At 41.3% G+C, this 14666-nt stretch overlaps 1 protein-coding gene across 7 annotated transcripts in view; it reads right to left on the bottom strand.

Annotated features, from left to right (window-relative positions):
• Positions 1-14666, bottom strand: part of bt (projectin protein bent) — a 243329-nt gene that overhangs the window by 74056 nt on the left and 154607 nt on the right. For all 7 annotated transcript variants that reach the window (XM_075671547.1, XM_075671549.1, XM_075671550.1 and 4 more), the window contains 10 exons: positions 13091-13393; positions 12386-12670; positions 11678-11977; positions 9678-9980; positions 8657-8938; positions 6006-6305; positions 4452-4754; positions 2592-2873; positions 1751-2050; positions 476-778 (listed from right to left, as the gene is read on the bottom strand). In XM_075671547.1, coding sequence (XP_075527662.1) covers positions 476-778; positions 1751-2050; positions 2592-2873; positions 4452-4754; positions 6006-6305; positions 8657-8938; positions 9678-9980; positions 11678-11977; positions 12386-12670; positions 13091-13393 — 2961 coding nt within the window. The remainder of the gene's footprint in view (positions 1-475; positions 779-1750; positions 2051-2591; positions 2874-4451; positions 4755-6005; positions 6306-8656; positions 8939-9677; positions 9981-11677; positions 11978-12385; positions 12671-13090; positions 13394-14666) is intronic.

Here is a 14666-nt window from a genome sequence, read left to right as displayed (position 1 = left end):
CACATAATGGGGTAGTTGAATAAAATAATTTTTTTTGATCCGATAATAGAGTGAATATATAAAGGGAACCCATATGGGTTTATTAGAAAGAAAGCTTTGCAGTTGACAAATAATTTTGCCCTGGTCCGCGGGTCGAACCCTGGCCCAATGCCACTCAAAGTGGCTGTTCTACTACTGAGCTAACCAGAGCACTGACTAGCAGGTTGCAGAGCGCGGCCTCATGGTTAGCTCAGGTGATAGAGCAATCACCACGGAAAGGTGTTGGCTCCAGGTTTGATCCCTGAACCAGGGCGAATGTTTCGTCCGATGTGAAACTTTCTTTCTGGGTTTCCTTTGTAGCTTTGCATCGCTTTCGAGTAGATTATAATTTTGTCCTTTCATGAAACTTTCTACATGTGGATTTCTGCAGAACTGTTTTTCCATAACTGGATAGCTGAAAATTTGCAATGCAACAAATGGCACAAAAGTGACTCACGTTTTCTGGGTTTGGCAATCATAGGTTTAGTGGTTTCCGATGGCTCTCCAGGACCAGCAGCATTTACAGCTCGAACACGGAACTCGTAAGTTTCACCGGGGATGAGGTCAGGTACGCGAGCCTCGCAGGACTTGCCATCTACTACAGCAGCCTTCGTCCAGACGGGGCTGTCCTTCTCCTTCTTCTCTACAATGTACTTTTCAATAGGGGCACCGCCATCCTTGAGAGGTGGCTGCCACTTGAGGTCCATGTGATCTTTGTCCCAGTCAGTAACTTCAGCTCCCGTTGGTTTACCAGGGGCATCTGTATGTGAAGTGAATGCAATCAACCACTATACTAAACCAGGACATTGTAAAAATCCTCACTTGCAAGATTTTTTTTTATACAGCATGCCGAGTAATGGTATCAAGTAATGTCCACCTTAGAACACAAAAATATTAGCTCATGCGTAATTGCTACTAATATCATCCCTTAAGATGCGGCCATCAAAAGTGATGCAAGACCTATTTCAAATCTTGCGAACTGTACATAAAGCAACAGCTAGAGGTAAAGAGAGTACTGAAAGGTTAATAAAAACAGAACAAGTACGACTACACTAGCTTTACCTCTGCTCACCTACAGAACATCTTTGGCAACATAATTGAAGTGGTGGAATAAGCTGCAAATTATGGTAGCATATGTATAAGTATGCTTTGCCTTGCCATTGTAGAAATTGTTTTTAAAGCTGTGATAAACTAAGTTTTTGTTACACTGCACAATCTGCAACCAACTGCAGACAATAAATGTCAAGCCCTCATTATATTGCATCACCGATAAGAATAAAATGCTCCTGTTAAGCACTCTCATTGACAATCAACCCATCACCTTAGTTTACTGATCTCACCAAAGTTAAGGTTTTTTAAGCCAAGAACAAAACTAGCAGTCTTGAGATGAATGCCAGTTACCTTTGAACACCAATTTTCACACATTCAGCATTCCAAAATATTTGCAACATTGCTTTCATATTAGACTGAATCTAGCCTATCAAAGTCATTATGTTGCTGAGCTAATCACAATGAAGGAAGTGCGGAGAATGTAGTACTATATACATTGAATTTCTGTTATGTCATAAAATATTGTGTAATCACAGTTTTTCAGATATAATCATGCTGTACTACACATGTCATTGTTCTGCATGCAAATGTGCCTTGATCTGTCCTGCTGTTCCTGAATTCTTACAGAGCGTTCTGTTTTCCATCAAGCTCCAATCATTTCTCTTGAATAAATGAACATTACCATAGGGGTTCTTGGCAATGGTGCCCTTCTCCGTCTCAAGTGGCTCTGACTCTCCCTCGGGATTCACAGCACGCACTCGGAACTTGTACTCCTTGCCTGGCTCCAAGTTGTTGACTTCCATCTCAGGCTTTGTGGGCCGACCAATTGGCACCCAACGTCCGGTCTCTGTGTCCATTTTCTCCACCACATAGCCATCCAGTGGCTGCCCGCCATCGTCCTTTGGTGGGTTCCACTTAAGCTTACAGCCCTCAGCGTGTACGTCTGTCACTTCCAAAGGTCCCTCAGGAGCCGTGGGTTTGTCTGCAAAGGAAAGGTCACTTTGGCTTAACAGTTGTGCGGTTGAGTGAGCAGTGCACTGAGTGCTCGTTTTAGAAGCTGCTGGTACTTGAAACCCATGAGTGGTGCTTGCAAATTGTCACAACAATTGTCCGTGACTGCTTACTCTCGCTATGTCTTCCTTCTAACTGTCTTTGAGAGTAGTCGTCTTGCGACAATAAGCTACCTAGCACCACATTTTGTTCTCCTACATTAGTGTGCAGCTCCACAGATTGCAGAAAAATCATCCATCAAAGTTGGCTCATCTGTAATACAAGCTTTGTAAAAGGAAACCAACTTTAATAAATCCTTTTGTTTTGCAGGCAAATGGGCTCATTAGCTCATTAGCAAAGGGGGTCATTATTCAAAAGCAAGCTTTATCTTCCAGAGGAGTCGTACAAGAAGACTCCTATATTTTTTTCTGTACAACCTTAACGTACATCCTCAGCTTTATGATTCACACAGTACTGTGACCTCTACTTCATGATTCACATATTGGGTGTGCAGCTAGGGTGACGAGAATTACCTAGGACTATGATTTTGACTGTAGCCTCGTCCTTTCCAGATGTGTTTTCAGCCACCAGCTTGTACTCCCCAGTGTCCTTGCGTTCTGCATTGTGAATGGTGAACTTTGTACGGTAAGGCTCCTTGTCAATCGAGTATGGGCCTCCATCCTTCAGTTCAGTCTTCTCCAGGAACCAAGTAGTCTTCGGTGGGGGCTCGCCAATAACCTTGACGTCGAACTTGACACCCTGACCGGCATGGATGGTCACGTCCTTGAGTGTGGAACGGTCAATCTTGGGAGCCACTGTCGAGACAAATAAAGACAGAATTTGAAGAACCACATCACATACAAAAGGTAGTGCAGGTGCCACACCGATATGCTATATGTAAACAAAAAATAAACAACAATTCGTCACTGTGTTTACACATATACTGGTGCAACTGTGACATTAGCATGACACAGGCTTAGAAGTGGGTTGTTAACAATGTATCTTAAAATGTTGGCTAACAGCAGTGTCATGTTGTATACACGAGGTACATTGATGCGGTCTTAATGAAATGGTTTAGAGACTCCCATAATACAGTGACACATAGTCGACAAACAGATTTACAATATCCCTTAACGTTTTTAAAAGCAGTCAACTGCATCCTCAAGCATTTATTTGTAAGAGGTATCCTCATTTACATTTTTTTTCAATTGTATTTCAATTTCTGCTGGTGGCACAACTTACAATGAACAACACCTTCATGTAGAACAAAGCTGAATGGTCACGTGTGCGCAAATTCAAAGAAAGCACTTTTCTAGAGCAGCAGTGACTTGCATGAGAAAGCTAAATCATGCAGTTCCTTTATATTTTTGTGCTATGATTACACATTATTTTCAAATGCGCATACCAAATGCATCTTCATCACCTGCACTGTGCTGCTACTATACAGTAGAACCTCGTTCATATGTCCTGGAAAAATAAACGAAAAAAAAAATAGTGTACTAACTGGAAAAACGCACGATCTGAAGTAACTAAAAAGTTGATGGACTAATTGTAGTTGGCATCTACATAATGCAAAGTGTTGCGGGAATCGGTGTGGCACGAGATGCCAATGTGTGTCGAGCTGGGTTATTCCCTATTAGAAGTGCGCAGTACACTTCCAACAGCACCACGCGCTCTGAAACAAATATGTGAGAATGTTTATCACAATAGGGGCATGCGAGGACCTGGGAGGAGATTTGCTGGTACCGGAATAAGAAACTAAGTGCACACTGGCGTTTTCAGCTGCAACCGGGCGGGGGTATTGTGGTGGCCAGAAAATGTATCATATGATCGCAGTTTGGTGATGCACTGAATGTTGGTGCTGAAATATTGTGTTTTTCAGGAACTTATGAACCAGTAAAAAAATAAGCGCAACTCCATTCTGTCATTTTTTGTGTTCTTGATCGCGAATGTTGGTGCCGGGAAATTGTATGTAACAGGATCGTATCAATGAGGTTCTACTTAATGTGGTGTGACAACTGCCAGGTTTTAGATAATTTTAGATAATAGCATCAAAATGTAAATGACGGCTCTAAGCGAAAGGTGCATACACTAATGGAGGGTACAATACTTGCAATATTAATCTTTTAGGCCAAGGTGTCTAGGATGAAGTTGCAGTCAGTAACTTATTAATGTTATGTTTTTGTCTCGCTGTCCTTATGCCAAACTGTGATATGCCAGACATACTTTCTTATTGTATGAATCGATTTGGTCTTTCGCTAAGTTGCATGCAACTTCATCAGTCCTTTTCTATATGGTATGACACAAAGCTTTAATCACTTTCACTTAACGAAACACTAAACCATTTGTTTCAACAACTTCATCTACAGCTTTAATGGGACAAGTCAACTCACAGAAGCGTGGCTTAGCGATGACCATATCACTTGCATCACTGGGGGCACCAGGGCCAGCCTTGTTCACAGCCCGGACCCGAAACTGGTACTCCATGCCTTCGATGAGGTCAGGCACCCTAGCTTCGCATTTGTCGCCGATAATCTCAGCAGCCTTCTGCCACTTTGTGCTGAACTTGTCCTTCTTCTCTACAATGTAGCTTGTGACCGGCGCACCACCATCGTTCGAGGGAGGCTGCCAGCTGAGGTCGACATGGTGCTTGTCCCAGTCCTTGGCTGTTGGCTTGCCCGGTTTGCCTGGCTCGTCTGCACAGGGGAAGAAGCACATGGTGCCAGTGTAAACATGTTTCTACACTAAATGCAAATAGAAATTAGCTTGTTCGTGTTGTCATAAAACATGGGAGGCAAGAAATAAAGAACAGTTGCCACGTGGCAGTTTGATGAAGCTTGTCATCGGCCACACAGGCAGCAGGATGGTCAGAAACAACACTTTGTGGAATAAAACTGGCAATATTATATATATATATATATATATATATATATATGTATATATATATAAAAGCTAAAATAGAAATGCACTCATTGACAGTTCAAAAATCCACACATTTTTTATGCACACAGACAAAAAGGCATTTATTCTCTGTGAAGTGCTCAAAGTCAATATTTTTCATCATGAAAATTGCATACCATTCTTGTGTTTGTAAATTTATCATAATATTGCTGCAATTTATTCTGGTACTAAACAAGATGCTCTACTTTTCATGCTGCACGTCCAAGATGTGCTCACGTTAAATTGAGTGAACTAGTTTTCTTCAAAGCAAGTACTCAAATTTTTCTGACTGTTCTGGCATTCTACACAGGCTGTATTTAAGTAAATTGTATCTAAACAAACAATTAAATTTCAGTGAGTAATGAGTAATGAGTAATCATGGGAACTGAATATTGGTGCTGCTAAAAAAACTATGATGTCAGATACCAGGTGAGGGCAAATTTAAGAGGCTTTTACTTCTTTGGTACAACCTCTATGAGGCAATAGAAATGTCAAATATAAATTTCTGGAGTCTTTTGTGCAAGGCTAATGTTATACATATTAGGGCTCAATATCACAAACTACAAGACAACCATGAACTGCTTTATTAAATCAATAAAGAACCATTGATGGTCACCCATGAGAAAAAAGAACTCGCTTCTGCATTGAATTAAAACATTTGTTAAGAGAACTTACGTAATTCAGAGCATTGCCCTACTCAAAAGTAAGCATTGTTTGTTTACTCAAAGCACCAATAGCATTGATGGCACCGATTTCCCACATCAGCAGGCATAATTTGATAAAACCAACAAGAGGCCAGCGTGGCTATTCATGGGAACTGAATATTGGTGCTGCTAAAAAAACTATGATGTCAGATACCAGGTGAGGGCAAATTTAAGAGGCTTTTACTTCTTTGGTACAACCTCTATGCCAAAGCATTGCAGATGGGTGTGGTTTGATGATAAAACTATGTAAGAGAACAAACTTGCACTCTCATTAAAACATAAGTTCAGGTACATTCCACTCACCGTAAGGGTTCTTGGCAATAATGCCCTGTTCCGTTTCGAGAGGTTCAGATTCACCCTCTGGATTGACAGCACGTACACGGAACTTGTACTCCTTGCCTGGAATCAGCCCCTTGACTTCAGCCTCTGGTTCTTTGGTGGTCATGACAGGCACCCAGCGACCAGTGTCTGTGTCCATTTTTTCCACCACATACTGCTGCACAGGCTCGCCACCATCGTCTTCAGGCTTGTCCCATTTGAGCTTGCAGCCTTCGGCTGTTACGTCTGAAACCTCCAGGGGGCCCTTGGGCTTGGATGGCTTGCCTGTATGAGCAACAAAACACATGGAATACCAGTGCATACAGTGATCGCAGCAATGGAAAAAGACACGATTTACTAGACACTGTTGGCAGCTTCTGGTATGAGAAATTGTTTCACTCTTTCACAGCCACACAATACATTGTGCAATGCAAATGTGACTAAAGAGGCCATGCAGTAAGCATCAAAGAGAATCAAAGAATCTATAAAGAATCATAGAGAGATATGATATGTTATTTTATGCAAAGGTACACATGTATCCTGCTTCTTTTAACAACTACTGCCAGTGTGAAATCCTGTGGGATGCCTGCAAGAGTGCAGAAAGTGCGCATTATAGCCCATGATCCCACTACTTGCCATCTGTGGCTCAGTCACAAGGAAAAAAAGATTAAACTAATTTTCTTCATTAAGAGGAACAAACTGCATCACAAAGTTCCCACTGAGGCCTCAACAAGCAGGATAAACTGCTCCCTGAGGCTAACATGATGGGACAAGGGTGGCATGGAAAGAGACCACCTCTCCTTGGTTTGAATCAGCCCTACAGATTGCCTTACTGTCGCATGAGAGCACATGACATGACTTTACAATGAGGAATAAGCCTAACATCCTTTTTCTTATTTAAAGGGAATCACTCTCCTGTTTTGCTAGTCCCAGTGAGTTTTCATGTTGGGACAATTAAGTACACTGAATGCATGCCACTGTTTATTTTATTCCCCCTAAACATGCTGTGATTGCAAGTTGTTGCAGCTAATTTTGGGAAGGTGTGATGGAATGACTGTATGCAACTTGAGAAGCCTGCCATTTGGACTAGAAATAAGGACTACAGCCTCATAACAGCGTCACACAGTGCTTCAGATGCATTAGACAACTCTCAGCTATACTATTATCCTCCAGAGCCTGGCCTTCTTCTGTTAGCGTTAAGTATATATGCTGCTACGAAACAGTAACTATGCTTGATTGCAGATGATTTATTTGCTAACTGAATCATGTAACAAACATAAGGTTGGCTAAATTACCTCCTAGGCTATCTTGTACAGTAGCATCTATTGCATGCCAGCAGTTTCAGCATGAGTTAGTTGAACTTCGTGATAATGAAGCCACTTCTCACATGAAAATACCTCTTTTAGATCCAATATTCATTATGAGCATGTATTTGTTACATGCTGATATTGGCGAGAGAAATTTTAGGTTTACTTCGCTATATCCTATCATTCATCCATGATATCCATGTTAGTTATACAGTAGACTTCTGTTAATTTGACTCTTAAATGTTTTGGCTAATTCGATTGCAACCAACAGCCCTGACCAGTTCCCACACATTTTTATGTGTCAGGACTTGCATTATTTTGATCTCAAAATTGGCCTTCACTGAATAAATCAAACTTGATTATTTAGCTTTGCCGCAATACAGCCATGTTATGCGGCAAAACACGCCATCTATTGCGGTGAAGGAGGAGGAGGAGGAAATAAAGACAGAAGGCAGGGATGTTAATACTGCAGTGAAGTATTCCAAGACTGGAAAGCGGCCACTGTCACGGGACATAGTACACGTTTCTTAATTGTCCAGGTGCGCATGCACTGCCTCCAGTCACAGTATGAGCACCTAGATGCCTAATAAGCATACTGGCAGCCATTCAGAGCTGCTTCTCACGTTGCTGTGGCGATTTGAGCCCTCATTTCACCCGCCATGCGTGTCCCATATATGAGGCTGTTTACGGAGCCTAGTACATGTTTCTTAAGCCACGTACCGAGAAGCATAGAAAACACATCCGTGTTTTATGAAAGCCTGCGAAAGGGAAAGCGGTAAGATTGAAATGAAAAAACTCCGAAAGTCAAGGGGATGTTTAAAGCCAACAAAAGAATGGGGATCTATCTAAAACTCTGAAGGCCTGCCAGTAAACTTAGGCGTATCAGTGCTTGTACTGTGATCGGAGACGGCGCATGTGCATGTGTAAATTAAGGAACACCTGCTGTGTCCTGTAAGAGTGGCACGTTTTCCAGCTTAGCATACTTCACGGCGTTACGCGCGTGTGCTGCGACGAAGCTAACTTTAAAAACAAATACTGCCAATTGAATTAATGGCATGCTTTATCATTTTGCTTCCTTTTGTTTAATTCGACCCAGCGGATAATTCCATCAGTTTTGTAGGTCCCCTCAAGACCGAATTGACGGATGTCGACTGTATACTGGAGAGGTGCAACAGTTTCTAACTACAGTCTCACTGTGCTTGACAAATAATAAGATAGTTTGTTTTACCTTCTATAGCTCAAGCTTGATTGCATGAAAAACATGTAAATGACGAATTATGTATGTATTTCGATTACTTAATATAGCTGATGTGCAGCAGGCATACTCACTGAGCACTTTGAGCTGAATGGATGCCTCATCAGTGCCATGCATGTTCTTGGCTGTGATCGTGTAGGTTCCAGTGTGGGCACGCTTGGCTCCCGTCAGGATGAACAGGGTGTGGTAGTCTTCAATGTCAATTTTGATTTTGTCGTTCGGTTTGAGAGGCTGCCCATTGTAGGACCACTCAATGCTCGGGCAAGGTTCGCCCTTGACATCCACATCAAGTTTCAGTGCCTGGCCACTCTTAATGGTTGTGTCCTTAAGGTTGGTGCGGTCAATCTTGGGTGCCACTGCATAAGGTTGAAGAAGAAAAGAATTAACATATCAACACAACGAATATGAAATACATACAGTTACATAGCAGCTTGTGCAACTAATATGTATCTGTAGGTATTCTTTCTCGTAATAATGTAAACGGACATGCAGATGTGCTCATGAATATGCATGGTGCATGACACTAACAAAGTGGAGCAATTGCGGTAATATAAACAGCAAGGAAATAAATATAGCACTGTCTCCTTAAAAGGGCATCAACTATATGCTAACAAGAAAGTAGATTATATTAGGTTTTCCTTGCTTGTTTGCAATTTAGTGAATATGACTGCATCCTTCAATAGGTAAAAGTCTCAAAACCAGAACACCAGACCCCCACGTTACACCTCATATTTGTAACACATACTGATAAAGTGAGGCAAAGGAACTTAAATATGACTTAAATATTTTCCAAGTCACTCTGGTTTCAGCTTGATAATAAGAAAAATTTCACACATGTGAACGATACGTTTGTGCTATAAAAAGCAGCAGGTATCTATAGTGAAAACCACATAAATGACTTCTGTTTTTGCAGTCGCAGAGTCAGTGCACTGCTAGGCAGATGTACAAGGACATGAATTGACAAACACAAGTGTACATATTCATACATGTGCCTAGAGGTGTGTTGCCATTATGCAACAACAATGGCCAGACCCAACTAGCCTCCAATACCTCCTCAACAATGTATGCTTTGTGCTTGCAAAGTGAAGAACTCACACTTCCTGGGCTTGGCCACCACAGATCGAGAAGTGTCACTAGGCTCACTGGGTCCTTCCTTGTTGATGGCAATCACACGGAACTCATACTCCTCCCCTTCTTCCAGGTTGCTCACAGTGGCCTCATTGCTGGTACCAGGCACCTCCTTGGCCTTCTGCCACTTGTGCGTGCCCTTCTTGCGTTTCTCGACTGCGTATGCTGTGATGGGAGTGCCTCCATCGCTCTCTGGCGGCGACCACTTGAGATCCACGTGGTCGCTGTCCCAGTCAGTTGGCTCAGGACGGCCTGGTTTGCCAGGTTCATCTGCACAGGTGCACAACCAGTCATGGTGTCAATGTATGCACTGGTTTTCCCTTGATATGTGCCAGTTGAGTAAATGGCAGATAAAAAGGTGGTGGATGAAAGTAATTCTATACCCACTTATTAGACAGAGGTTCACAGGAATACAGACTTAGAATGATCAACTGTGATTGAGGAAGAGATGATTCTGGAGGCACCATTTTGACAAGCGTACGTGTCATTGTCAAAGCAACAACAGACAAGTTACCCTGATGCAGACAAGTCCCTTTGTCAAAACATTGGCTCTAGAGACATCGCTTGTTCAACCATTGTGGATTATACCCGCCTATATAGCACCTGTAGCAAACATATTTGTAAGACATATATTTTGCTAACATACTTCTGTCACAAAGTTTAGTCAATTATTGCTACGTCCACTTATTACAGCGTCTGTAACAAGAGCACCTGCAGAAGGTAGAGGTCTATACAGATAAGCACTTGATGTTTCTTCCTCATCTCTTGATATCTCTTGCATTCAAGTGACTCATCTGCACAAACCCAGGTTTGTTTTTCAGTAAGTTTCAGCTTTTAAACAAATTAAGGTAGAAGGTATCAAGTGGAAGAAACATGATAAGCAGGAGCCACATTATCCCACTGCAGAGAGGGACAGCAGGTCTTGCTGTGGTTCACTTGCATACACTTAATGGATCTGGCACACACTGACCATAATTCAAAGAAGAGTTATGCAAATCATGAACTCACAAACGAAATCATGGTTTTCACAGGGTCATTACATTATTTTATCATACTGTGTTTTCTTGTTCATTGCATCTAATTTGGAACTAATGTTAAGTTTCTACCTGTACTGCAACTGTCACAACAATTGGCACCAAAACAAAAGTCAAATGACAGATTTGAGCAAAAGGATAAGAATCCAAAGAGCACTTTACGAAATGGCATGGCTAAGCACAGTAAAGATCCTTTCAAAATGAAAATGTTGCACATGACTATTTTTAGCATTATAAAGGCTAGGATCCTTAAGGAAGCAATCGTAGCTCACATAAACAGACACAGATGGGTAGCGCTCATGGTGTCCTGTCTTGTGTTTCTTGTGCCTGTTTTATTTGAGCTATGATGGCTTCATTAACTATCACCTAACCAGCCCAAGAAGAAGTTATTTTGAGGCTAGGATAACTCATGGGGGATAGGTGGAAACTATAGCTGTAGTATGCTGGCATACTTAGTAAGAGGGTGAAATAGCAGAGATATTTAGTTAATATTCGTTTTTCTTGAATATGAAGTAAAAGACACGAAAAAGAAAGAAAAAGAAAAGAAACAACACAGTTTTAGTTTAGCTTTATTCTTTGCAGTTTTTCTTTTATTTTTCTTTCTTTCTTTCTTTCTTTTTTGCATTGCTTCCAAGAGAAGTGAACTGTCAAACTCAGTACAACTGTGGCTAACATCACAACTGAATGGCACATTGCTCATATACAATTATTATTGTATTACTAGCCGCCAACAATCACAACAATCATGTATTTTTTTCCCTACTCCCTTCCGTAACGCCTTCGGGCATTGAAGGTAAATAAATAAATAAATAAATAAATAAATAAATAAATAAATAAACTGTGTTATCTGTTTCTGACTTGAAAATAGTCTTGACAACTGTATTGCTTTTACAGGATAGATGCAGTTGCAAGCAGTTCACTTTGGTCACTTACCAAAGGGATTCTTGGCAAGCGTGCTTGTTTCCGTCTCAAGCTCCTCAGAGTCACCTTCCTTGTTCACAGCACGCACTCTGAACTTGTACTTCTTGCCTGGAACCAAGTTCTTGACCTCCAGCTTGGGTTCTGTTGATTTGCCAGCTGGCACCCAGCGGCCAGTTTCCTCGTCCATCTTCTCCACCTCATAGCACTCAATTGGACAGCCTCCATCATCGTCTGGCTTCTTCCAGCTTAGTGAGCAACCATCCTTTCGGACATCGGACACCTCTAAGGGCCCATTCGGCTTGCCTGGCTTGCCTGCAGGAAATTCGAAAGAAAAGAATGAAGCTAAAACTACTCTCATATGACATCTCATTGATTTCAAGCAACTCAATCTTTCACTCAATCAAAGCTGGAATAATGATATACAAGAACTGTACTTTTCACTGACAACATTTATATATACTTTTCAATTATTGCAGAACGTGGTGATATGCCCCAATATAAATATATAGGCAATTGGTGACATCACAATTCTTCTGCTGATTATCCTGTAAATGCATTCAACAACCACATATTATTAATATGATGCTAATTGAAAGCTTGTCTTCCCACAGGCTTCCTTTATCACAATTGCTTCTACTAATTTTAGCCCAATCAGCGCTCGCCAAAGTAATACCTCTGAAGGTGATCTGCATTAAATATGGCCTTAGATATTTCACCCACCTAGAACATTGATTTCCACTTCTGCCTCGTCTGTTCCAGAGTCGTTAGTAGCTTTGACTTTGTAGACCCCTGTCTCCTTGCGGGTGGCCCTCAGTATGTTGAACTTGGTGTTGTAGTCCACATTGTCGACCTGATAAACCTCGTCAGACTTGACCTCACCCTTGCCCACGTGCTCCCACGTGACCTTTGGCGGTGGCTCACCAATGATGTCCACATCAAAGCTCACCGCCTGGCCAACCTTTATCGTCAGGTTGCGTAGGTTGGTTCGATCAATGCGTGGTTTCACTGTAGAAGAAAGGTTACTGCATGAGACAGTATTTCTTCACGTTTCCATCCGAACAAAAAAACCTCAACAAAACGTACGAAAACCTCAACAGATTTTATGCAAATATTTCCTGAATTAGCCCTTTAATAGATTAATATAAATATGCCACTAAGGTTTAGTCAGAGTAAACCTTTAATGCTGAATATAGTTTGTTACTCAGCTGAGTAAAGCATCAAACCAGTGCTAGTTACACTATAGAATGATAGTTTCATTGGTGGTGCTCTACTTAAGCAGTCGTAAGTCCACATGGTAGTCTATAGAAATGTCACAATGGTTTTTTGATGCCCACAATTTGAGATACCACTCAGTTTCACAGTTATCCATCAAGAGCTTTAGAAAGAGCCAGAAGCAGAAAGACTGAAGACAGGGGTCATACTTACGGTGCTTGTGTTTCATGAGGTGAGGTGCAGTAGCCTCACTTGGCTCACCCGGACCAGCCTTGTTAACAGCTCGTACACGAAACTCGTACTTGTCGCCTTCCTGAAGCTTGTCAACCTTGCCCTCAGTCTTGTTGCCAACCACCTCAGCAGCGGGTGTCCAGTCATGGCTGTACTTGTCTTTCTTCTCAATGATGTAGCCCGTGATGGGCGCACCCCCATCCTTGATTGGCTCATCCCACTTGAGCACCACGAAGTCTTTGTCATAATCGGTGATGACTGGCATACCTGGTGCCCCGGGTTCATCTGCCATGTTGCATGCATACAACGTGCTAAATGAGTTTCTGAGGCCCTTTCCATGTACGGCTGCCTACATTTTACTTGTGCTGTAACAGTTGTGTGAAGCCAACCTTTCTCCATTCTCAAGTTTTATGAAATGGATATTAGCTGCGTTGCATCTCACTCACAAAATACTTGAGTGTTCATGAAGACAAAGTTCCTGACCTATCTGCCATTAGATGCAGCTTTGCACAAATTGAAAATAACGCTAGTTCATGTAAAAAAATTCAATAAACACTGTGTGATATGACGGGTCAGACTCAACAAATTGTACAACGGCAGCACACGCCTACTAATTCATCTGCCTGTAATGGCTACATGACTTATGATAGTCACAAGTGTGACATATGGCTGATGAGATAGAACTTCTACAGAACGTATTATAACATATCAAATTTTTCCTACACCACCGGTGACATGCAACCAACTGCAGCCAAGCAGCACAAGTACCTTGGATTAGTGATTTCAAATGACTTTAGATGGGAGGCACACGTAAACTATGTTACGCCGTCCGCCTTAAAGAGATTATTCTTCCTTAAAAGGCGACTCCAATCTGCACCACCTAAAACAAAGCTCTTAGCCTACAATACCTTTATTCGACCTATACTAGAATATGCAAATTTAGTTTGTGTCCTGGCCACAAATAATTTAGTTGAAAACCTGGAAGGTGTGTAAACGAAAGCTATGAGGTTTATCTGCAACAAATATGGTTTCTTCGATTCACCCTCATAATTAATTGAAAGACCTGGACTTTTAACATTATGTAACCACGCTAAATTCACATGCAAAAAATGCTGTTCCATCTTCTTCATAAACAGCTTAAAATCGACAGTTCAAGGTTTGTATCCAATTCTGAAACTAGACAATCACATCACAAACATTATAACCTTCCAAGAATACTGTTTCAACACAAACTGTTTCAAATATTTTTTCTTCCCACAGATAATTAAAGAATAATATAGATTACCCAAATGCATAACTAGTTGTAACGACAAATAAATTTTTAACACTACTTGAAAATCACTTACGTACCACCCACAGTTAAACTTCTGCGTACTTTTCTTATGTACTAGTGTAATTCTTGGTACTTTACAGAATGTGCTCATTATGTGCTGCATGTCTGTGCGTAACATTTTTACCATAAGATTCTTCCTCCCTCATATTCTATAAAATCTGTAACTGCATATTGATACTTTCTTTATCTGAAAATGTTTTTCTTTCTTGTTTTCTTTTGCCCTCC

This window comes from Dermacentor variabilis, chromosome 10 (assembly GCF_050947875.1).
Source record: "Dermacentor variabilis isolate Ectoservices chromosome 10, ASM5094787v1, whole genome shotgun sequence".
In the NCBI taxonomy this organism is placed as follows: Eukaryota; Metazoa; Arthropoda; class Arachnida; order Ixodida; family Ixodidae; genus Dermacentor; species Dermacentor variabilis.
The sequence above is the reverse complement of the archived record's forward strand: the minus strand, read 5'-3'. Positions and strand labels throughout refer to the sequence as shown.